The 10,384-nt window shown below is 40.9% G+C and overlaps 1 protein-coding gene across 1 annotated transcript; it reads right to left on the reverse strand.

Annotated features, from left to right (window-relative positions):
* Window positions 1-1,152: 1,152 nt before the first annotated feature.
* On the reverse strand, window positions 1,153-9,504 carry LOC144888160 (uncharacterized). The gene is made up of 5 exons (XM_078777192.1): window positions 9,276-9,504; window positions 7,454-7,594; window positions 4,494-4,556; window positions 4,255-4,395; window positions 1,153-2,637 (listed from the first exon to the last, which is right to left on the reverse strand). The coding sequence occupies exons 1-5, from the start codon at window positions 9,424-9,426 to the stop codon at window positions 2,285-2,287; spliced, it is 849 nt and encodes a 282-aa protein (XP_078633318.1). The 5' UTR covers window positions 9,427-9,504; the 3' UTR covers window positions 1,153-2,284.
* Between the last annotated feature and the right edge of the window lie 880 nt (window positions 9,505-10,384).

The raw sequence follows: 10,384 nt of genomic DNA on the forward strand, positions 1-10,384 counted from the left end.
TTCCTCTTTTATTTAATGCCTGGCCTCGATGAGGGCTATCTAGTCCGTACCTGGAACCTACAACATTTAAAAAAAAGAGGTTCCAGGGAACCTGAACTCAACTGGTCTATATCAATATGGTTAGAATATGCATAATTGAACCACAAACTATATAGTTTATATGTGCTAAAAACGTATGACAAAAATTGATTTTCAACATGGCCGCCCTGCCACGCCCATTTTTGGGCGTGCAACGCCAAAATGCAATCCCAAACGAGTTTATGTCTTGAAGATGCTGCATAACAAGTTTCATCAATTTTAATTAATATTTGTGACTTTTAGAGCATAGACGTCAAATTGTTGACAGACGACAGACAGACAGACAGACAGACGACAAACACTGGGTGTCAACAAAAACTCAGCTGGACATGGTCCAGTTGAGTAAAAAATTGCCCACAAATTTTTTTTCTTCTTGTATACAAGATCGAGGCTCGTGAAAGAGCGAACATTAATCACACAAAAAGTCAAACCGACACAAACCAACACATAAAACACAAAATAAGGGGAGCGGTAGACAAGATGGAGAGAGAGGAGGAAGGACACAAACACAACATTTGAGAGCAGGGACATCAAGAGAACTGTGAGAGGGAGAGGGCTTGGGGGGAGGTGGGAGAGGTATAAAGCATATGGACACTGCAAGGACTTCCAGGAAAGAAGTTGGAATTTCGAAAAAGTGTATCTGGGGTGAATTAGCGGGGGTAGAAGAGATGAAGGTTTTGGATGGGGTAAGATAAGAGATGGTGGTGAACAGCTGTTTTAAAGACCTGGAGGGGGGTGTGGGATTGAAGGGAGTGGGGGAGTTTGTTCCAGAGGTGGGAGAAAAGGGGAATGAAAGAGTGAAGGTGAGCAGAGAGCCTAGATATTGGCAGTTTAACCATAAGAGTGTTGCTGGCAGATCTTGTGCGACATGCAGGAATATTTGGGGGACAGAGCACAGATCTATTTTAAGATCTATTTTAAGATCAATAAGATCTATTTTCTTCTTTTGCCCAGTTTTTCATCTACATTTAAATTCTCTCTTCTTCGGTCATCCGATTCATGTCTTCAAATGCTTGCAGTCTTGCTTTGTTTGTTATTTCCTTTATTCTTTCCTGAGTGAAATATTTTTTTCTTAATTTGTGCGACTGCATTGAATTTCCCGATTGGACTCTTTCCACCTTGGCTTCCAGCTTTGTTTGTTTCAACTGGTTCAGGAATCTTTCTCCTTCAGCGTTATTTCCCCATGTTTCATGAAAGTCACCCTGGAGGGCGACTCCCTTCTCTGAGCTCCAGCTCTGTTCATTTAATCTTCTTCAATTTGTTTGGAACCTAATAGTTATTGGTTGTGGAACTGATGACACCTTTTTAGCTTCTCGCTTTGGTGTGGAGTTAATGGCAATGTTTTTGGAATGGCCACTCCCAAGTGTTTGCATTTGCAGCTTCATGCACTTTCCTGTAACTTTATGGGCTTTCCTTCTCACCTGTGTGAATTTCTCCACCTCTTTTCATTGATGAGGAATTTGCTAAATCTTTTGTGCATAACTTACAGAACATTTACTTGTGAGGCCCCTCTCACCTCTCCAGCGTGTACTTTGCGATGGTGATATAAATTTGATGAGCAAACATACGCATGGCCACAAACAGAACACTTGTACGGCTTCTCACCTGTGTGAATTCTATGATGGGTTTTCAATGATGAGGAAGTTATAAAATCCTCATTGCACACAAAACACTTGTGAGGCCTCTCTCTCGTGTGTATTTTTTTAATGTTTATGTAAACTTGATGCACAAGTAAACGCTTTGTCACACACAGGACACTTGTATGGCTTCTCGCCGTGTGAATACTTTCATGGTTTTTCATTGATGCGTACATTCGAAAATCCTTGCTACACACAGAACACTTGTAAGGCTTCTCATCTGAGTGAGTTCCTTCATGTCTTTTCATTGATGAGGAAGTTCTAAAATCCTTCTTGCAAACAGAGCACCTGAGCGGTCTTCTTCCACTGTGTATTTTTTCATGTACATATAAATTTGAGCATTGACCAAAAACCTTGCCACAAATAAAACACTTGTACGGCTTCTCACCTGTGTGAATTCTTTCATGTACTTTCATTGACGAGTAAACTTGAAAAACCTTGCTGCACACAGAACACTTGTACGGCTTCTCACCTCTGTGATTTCTTTCATGTATTTTCAATGATGAAGATGTTGGAAAATCCTTACTGCAAACAGAGCACTCGTGGAATTCATCACGTTTGTCATTTTCTCAACTTTCTGTTTTTAGGATAAGGGAGGAAGTTCTCCCAGAACTTAAAATCTCCACCTCCTTTTTTGGTTGAGGGTCATTGTTCAGGGGATTTTCACCTGTGTGATTTCTTTGATGGAGATTTAAAGATGACGAAAGAGTAAATGATTTGTCGCACACAGAAAACTTGTATGATCTCCCACTTCCTTGGATGTTGTTGAATGTCTCTGCACAACTTTTGCAACTGCGGTTGTAAGACGCAATGCCAAACTTGTCATTTTCATCACAAATGGTCCGAGTCATGTGTGGATTGAAAACTTCTGGGTGAAACAACTTGGAACAGTTGGAACAAGAAATCAGTTTCATTTGTTTCTCTGTGAAGACAAATCACAAAAAGCATAAAAATTCAAATCATCTTTGAAAAGTATGGGATAATTGGCAAATATTTCACACAAATTACACTTGAGAAAACACAAACTACATTATCAAACATTATTCTGGAAAATTTATTCAATCAAAAGTGTGGCTCCATCCAACAAAGGGTTAACACTCGAAACGTCAGCTCCTTGCTTTTCACGGCAGTTACCAAACTTCAATGAACATTGTGTTGAATTCAGAATGCTTCGTTCTACCCGTCTGCCGACAAGGAATGATCGTCTCTCTCGGTAGAGCTCTAGCTTCTCCAATTTCCAGAAAAGAGGGGTGAAACAACTGAAACAACCAACTGTCGAGGGGGAATAAGATTTCAGTGCTCTGAAAAAGGTTTTTTTTAACAGCGAGAAGAAGTAAGGGGAAGACAAGCCTGATGTAGAATTTATTGTCTCGTTGCACTTACCTTTGGAAACTTACATGGAAAATTAACCCTTTCATGGAGACACCATTGGGAATGGTGACACCAACAAAGTTGTCAAAAATAAACTTCTTTCAAAATAGCACAAGCTTAATCCAAGAAGTACATATGAGAGTTGGATGGTTTATCCTTTCAGAGAAGTACTGTAAGTGTTTTGGTCTTCCTGGGGTAAAACTCATGCTTCAGGTGTGGGAGCATTTTTTGATCTTCTGCAGGTTATCTGTGAGAGATGTAACCACCGTTTTTCATGCAATGGGCTGAAGTGTTTTCTGAGGTACCTGAAATTTTTGGGCTGAGGCTGAGGTACGTGAAATGCTAAGAAAGGTTTCCAGAGAAAATCAAAACAGCAATCAGGAATGGAATCTAGAATGCAGTCAAAGCACAAACTAGTGTCCAATAGGAGAGACAGAAATGGTGAGATGAGATTGAGCATGAATGGTGTGATGCACAACTCAAGCTTAGCTGGGAGAGGCTACCAATGATTCAAAATATGTTCCAGGTTTATCGTTCCGGGAAAAGTTCCAGGTTTATCACATTGTGGTGAAGGAAACATCAGATAGTAGATGTTTTAAGATAGTTATGGAACTGATTTGGAGAACGCACTTCCACAGCAAGTTATCCAAACACGGTGCAGGTGAGTGCAACATTGTGGACCTCGATCAGAGGATTTTGAATTATTTTTGGGCAATTGATACGGAGTGATGCTCCAAGTCCCACGTGGCAACACGCCTCTCGTTTCACATGTTTAGATAGTCACAAGCTTGTCGTTCAAACCTTTCAAGTCCCAGTCATGTCACTCGATTTATTTCCAATGCTATTTCAAAGGTGTACATTATTAAAGCAGAGACTCTTCAAACTTGGCTTAATTTGTCCGATCAATCCTGAGCAAAGGCCAGAAATACAAATTGCAATAAAATTCCTCTGTATTTAACACAACTAATATTCCTGTATAAATCTGGGTATTTTATAAGCAACTGATATCCATGTCCAGTGAATATAAACAAGCTCACTTGGTTGACCACAATTTAATGGATCTGTTATTCTAGAGTTTGGAACAAAAAGGTTTCATCATTGAAAAAGAACAAACAAACAAGTAAAAACCATGTGATATGTTCAATGTTCATCATGAAGTTTGGCTTACCCTCAAGCAGCTGAACAGCTTTGCTGGACTCCATGGGAAGAGAATCACGTGGTTCCTCCTTCACATGTTCATTGCTCAAAGCATCTTGAGAAGTCTCGAAATAACTTTGGAAAGTTTCCATCTCCCCCACAAGCACTTCATCTGCAAAACATTTGACAATGTATTGCTTTCCCAGGAAGGCATGTGTTAGAACCATCACTGAAGATAATTATTTTTGTTAATATTGTTGTTCTCCACACCTTTGACAAGCGAGGGGTAATCGTCAATGAACTCGGACTCCACCTTTACTTCCACAATAAAATCTGAAAATAACAACACCCCATTCAAACTCAACTTTAAATAGTACTTCCAAATTCACGAAAATTCCCAATGCAGTTCTGGACAGCAAGTGTTTAGTTTTGGAGAAATGGACAGAATTCAGGAAATCGGTGACAGGAAACGAAAAACCAAATCCGACACAGAAATAAAAATCAGAACGAGGCAACTCACAGAAAAAAGGCAAAAATAAAGTATGCACTAAATTGTCTGATTTATTGATTGTAAACACCATGTCAAATAGAAAAAGTCCCACGTGGAATAGAAAGAATCCCACGTGGCAAAGAGACAAGTCCCACGTGGCAAAGAGGCAAGTCCCACGCGGCAAAGAGGCAAGTCCCACGCGGCAAAGAGAAAAGTCCCACGCGGCAAAGAGAAAAGTCCCACGTGGCAAAGAGAAAAGTCCCACGTGGCAAAGAGAAAAGTCCCACGTGGCAAAGAGAAAAGTCCCACATGGCAAAGAGAAAAGTCCCACATGGCAAAGAGACAAGTCCCACGTGGCAAAGAGACAAGACCCACATGGCAAAGAGAAAAGTCCCACATAGCAAAGAGAAAAGTCCCACTTGGCAAAGAGAAAAGTCCCACATGGCAAAGATACAAGTCCCACGTTGCAAAGAGACAAGTCCGGCGTGGCAAAGAGACAAGTCCCACGTGGCAACGAGAAAAGTCCCACGTGGCAAAGAGACAAGTCCCACGTGGCAAAGAGACAAGTCCCACATGGCAAAGAGACAAGGCCCACGTGGCAAAGAGACAAGTCCCACGTGGCACAGAGAAAAGTCCCACGTAGCAAAGAGAAAAGTCCCACGTGGCAAAGAGAAAAGTCCCACGTTGCAAAGAGAAAGGTCCCACATGGCAAAGAGAAAAGTCCCACTTGGCAAAGAGAAAAGTCCCACATGGCAAAGATACAAGTCCCACGTGGCAAAGAGAAAAGTCCCACGTGGCAAAGATACAAGTCCCACGTGGCAAAGGGACAATTCTTACGTGGCAAAGGGACAATTCTTACGTGGCAAAGGGACAATTCTTACGTGGCAAAGGGACAATTCTTACGAGGCAAAGGGACAATTCTTTCGTGGCAAAGCGGCATGTCCCACACAGCAAAGGGACAATTCTTACATGGCAAATAAGCAATTCTCACGTGGCAAAGAGACAAGTGCCACATGGCAAAGAGTCAAATCTCAAGTGGCAAAGAGAAGACGGTGTCCATGACAAGAACTTCACATCCATGAAATGAAATGGGATATTTTTCTGATTTTATTTTTTCCAAACCTCAGGAATTTTTCAAGATATCAGATTGAAACTTGCACATCATATTTGTACACATGTGTAGTATTTATGGATGAGATCTTGTCAAAATTAGTCAAAGGTCAGGTTAATTGCCATTCAAAACATGTAAAACACCTATTAGGCATCAATTTGAAAATTTAACAGCCAAATTTGTGATGACATTCTGACATGTAAATACTAACGAACATGTAACATTCTATCATGTAACATGCCAAATTTCCCAAATTACAAAAATTGCCGTTTCCATGGCAACATGCTTATTTGGATTTTGCAAGTATTGTGCTCTGGAAAATATCTTTTTACTTGGCAAAATAAAATAATTTTTTGACAAGTATGTTGATCACTCTGCTTTGTGTGTGTGTGTGTGTGTGTGTGTGTGTGTGTGTGTGTGTGTGTGTGTGTGTGTGTCTGTTTGTGTATGTTTGCGTGTGCGTGTTTGTGCGAGTGTTTGTGTGTTTGTTTGTGTGTTTGTTTGTGTGTTTGTTTGTTTGTTTATTTGTGTGTTTGTTTATTTGTGTGTTTGTTTGTGTGTTTGTTTGTGTGTTTGTTTGTTCGCTCACTGATACTTGCCGACATGTCACAATTTTAAACCGATCTTCACGAAACTTCACCAAATGCTAGAGCTGGTGGTTCGACAAAATAATATTTATTTTTGAGGTCAAAAGGTCAACATAGGCCAAAAGGTCAACCACTTTTTTCGAACTTCTAAAATCCTCAATTTTCATCCGATTGACTTGAAATTTGAATAGGATTTTCATATCAGCTTACTGAAACCAACCACCAACTATTTGTGAGGTGAAAATGATGCTCTCCCGAGTGTCATTCTACTTTGTTCTCTTTTGCCAAGTGTCGCTCTTTGAGTGATTTTTCAGTTATTTGTTTGTCGGTCTGTGAACAGGATATCTTCATGTTGTGGACGGATTCGGACAAAATTTGGTGGACAGGTTGGTTGTGTGACAAAGAAGAAGTGATTACATTTTGCTGAATATTTGAATCCGGATCAGGGAATTTTTAGTGAATCTTCATCATTGAGTGATAGGGCCAAAATGATATATAGCCTGATATTTCAAAAAGTTGTGGACGACTTATGACAAAACCAGGTGGATGAGTTGATTGGACAACAAGAACAGGCCGATTACATTTTGGTTCAGGTCCAAATCCAGATCTGGCGCATAAGATTTGACAAAAGGTAAAACGTTAGTCTGGCAGAGGTATATGCTCCACCAAGGGCCGTTCTCGTTTCACATGTTTAGATCGTCACAAACTTTTCTTTCAAACCTGTCAAGTCCCAGTAATTTCACTTGATTTGATATTTCCAATGCTATTTCCAAAGTGGATTTTAGTGAAACAAAGACTTTTGAAACGCTGTCTTTATGTGTCTGATCAATCTGGAATAAAGGCCAGAAATATATCTGGGTAAATTATAAGAAACTACTATCCATGTCGAGTGAAGATAAACAAGCCCACTTGGTTGGCCACAATTTCATGGATCTGTTATTCCACAGAGTTTGGAATGAAATTATTTAATCATCAACAAGAACAAAACAAAAAACAGGTTAAAAAAAACATTGTGATGTGTTTTCTATGAAGATTGGCTTACCGTGGAGCAGGTAAGCAGCTTTGCTGGACTCCATGGGAGGAAAACCACGTGGTTCCTGCTTTACCTGCTCATTGCTGAAAGTATCACGGGACATCTGAAAATAACTTTGGAATGTTTCCATCGTCCTGGGATGAGCTTCACCTGGAAAGCATTTGACAATTTGTTTCTTAATCAGAGGCATTTGTGTTATTAAAACTATCATTATTATTTTTATAACTATTGTTGTTCTTCGGATCTTTGACAAGTGAGGTGTAATCGTCGATGAACTCGGACTCCACCTCCACCTCCACTTTCACAATAAAATCTGAAAATAAAAACATCCAATTTACACTTAACTTTAAATAGTTTTTATAAAGAACAGTAAATGTATTTAAACAGTCCTCACCTGCATCGAAAAACCTTTACCACCCCCATCAGTCTGTCATTACGTGGTGCTGACGTTCACAAGCAACAAAAAATAAACAAGAAAACGTCATGCGTAGCACGATACTTGCAAAATACGCCGTCCCCCAAAGGTTTACCATTGATACAGCAAATTGTCCATTTCATGAAGATTTAAATTTACAATCTTGATCAAAGCTCGGGTCAACAGGATGAAAAGTGACGATTTTTCAGATGAAAAATGATGATTTTGGAAGGTTGACCTTGAGTTGACCTTTGACCTTTTGACCTCAAAAATAGTTAGTTTCCCTATTTAGTGACTCAATGTGCAAATGCTGTTCAATTTTCAAGTGAATTCGATGAAAATAGACGATTTTAGAAATTTGGCCTATGTTGACCTTTTGGCCTAAGTTGACTTCAAGAATACTTGGTGGTTGAATTCAGTGACCAGATATGCAAGTCCTCTTCAAATTTCAAGTCAATTGGATGAAAATTGAGGATTTTAGAAATTTGGCCTATGTTGACCATTTGGACTATGTTGACTTCAAAAATTATTGGTGGTTGAATTCAATGACCAGATGTGCAAGTGGTCTTCAAATTTCAAGTCAATCGGATGAAAATGGAGGATGTTAGAAATTTAGCAAAGTTGGTGACCTTTGGCCTATGTTGACCTTTTGACCTATTGCCCCCAAAAACAATAGGCTTCTGGCATTTGACCAACTCTACCACTTGGTGAAGTTTGGTGAAGATCGGTTGAAAATTGTGACCTGTAGGCCGGTGACAAACTAACAGAGTCACAAACACAACCGACCAATATACTTGAAAAATCTTCGATTTTGCAAGTAATAAATACACCCTCAGCACCAAAACTGAGAAAAGGTGTCGAGGTGATGATAACAAAGATAAAGGAGGGAGTAGTTTTGTAGAATCTGAGGGAAGAGGAGAAAACAATCGAACGTCTCTTAAAATCATCCATTAACGAATCTGCTCTCAGGAATCGAAATCACCGGCTCAGGAGATCGATAATAAATATCTTGTTCGAGGGAACCCGATCAGGACATCGACACGATCTTGTACGAGGGAACCCGATCAGGACATTGACACGATCTTGTACGAGGGAAACCGATCAGGACATCGACACGATCTTGTACGAGGGAAACCGATCAGGACATCGACACGATCTGGTACGAGGGAACCCGCTCAGGAGATCGACACGATCTTGTACGAGGGAACCCGCTCAGGAGATTGACACGATCTTGTACGAGGGAACCCGCTCAGGAGATCGACACGATATTGTACGAGGGAACCCGATGAGGACATCGACACGATCTTGTACGAGTGAACCCGATCAGGACATCGACACGATCTTGTACGAGTGAACCCTCCCCGTACATGATGTGATTTCCCATGTAAATGTATTTAAACAGTAAACATCACGCACCGTGTCCGGACTCGTTCTCCTCAGGTCGAGCGATCCTGAACCTGCAGTCCGAGTGAGAATCTTCAGGACCGACCAAGTTCCTTCCATCGGAGAAACTCGAGGATCCCGGAGGGTTCAACCTGTTATCCTCACCGGAGAGATCTCCATTCATGGCGAACAGTGAAGTGAAGAGTACAGTGTGGTACAATCCCTCACAGTACAGACAATAATGTGTGAGTGATCAGTGAAGTGAGTTTACTCAACCGATACCTGAAAATAATTAATCCATCGATTGCAATCCGCTGATTCGTCAGAAGTATTCGGGTGTTATTTAATTCCAATCCGCAGATTCGCCACAGATGGAGGATTTCGTTATAAATATTCGGGTTTTGGTTTAAAAAACGAACAGAAATTCCGGATCCAACGCCAACCGAGGAACCACAGCTCGTATTTTAATCATTAACTTTAAAATTGGACAATAGCTTTCCGACTGTTCTCCATCGAAATGTTTTCTGCAGCGATTCGTTCATTTTTATCTGACGTGGAACGTCGTACAGGGGTGCTTCTGGGATGACGCGTCATCATCCGTCAGTCAGTAACGCCATCATAACGTACATCAGTCATCAGTCAGTCAGTCAGTTACGCCATCATAACGTACATCAGTCATCAGTCAGTTACGCCATCATAACGTACATCAGTCATCAGTCAGTCAGTCAGTAACGCCATCATAACGTACATCAGTCATCAGTCAGTCAGTCAGTTACGCCATCATAACGTACATCAGTCATCAGTCAGTCAGTCAGTAACGCCATCATAACGTATATCAGTCATCAGTCAGTCAGTCAGTCAGTCAGTTACGCCATCATAACGTACATCAGTCACTCCGCGTTAGTCACTCCGTCAGTCAGTCGTCAGTCAGCGAGTCATTCCATCAGTCAATCCGCGTCAGTTAGTCACTCAGTCAGTTGCCCCGTCAATCCCACCGTCCATCAGTCAATGCGTGTCAGTCAGTCACAGTCAGTATGCGTCAGTCAGACAGTCACCACGCATCAGTCCGTCTGCGTCAATCACTCAGTCACTCCGTTGACATTTACAACTTCTCCAAAACTGCTGATGAGATTGTGACCAAA

This window comes from Myxine glutinosa, chromosome 5 (assembly GCF_964187855.1).
Source record: "Myxine glutinosa chromosome 5, kmMyxGlut1.1, whole genome shotgun sequence".
In the NCBI taxonomy this organism is placed as follows: Eukaryota; Metazoa; Chordata; class Myxini; order Myxiniformes; family Myxinidae; genus Myxine; species Myxine glutinosa.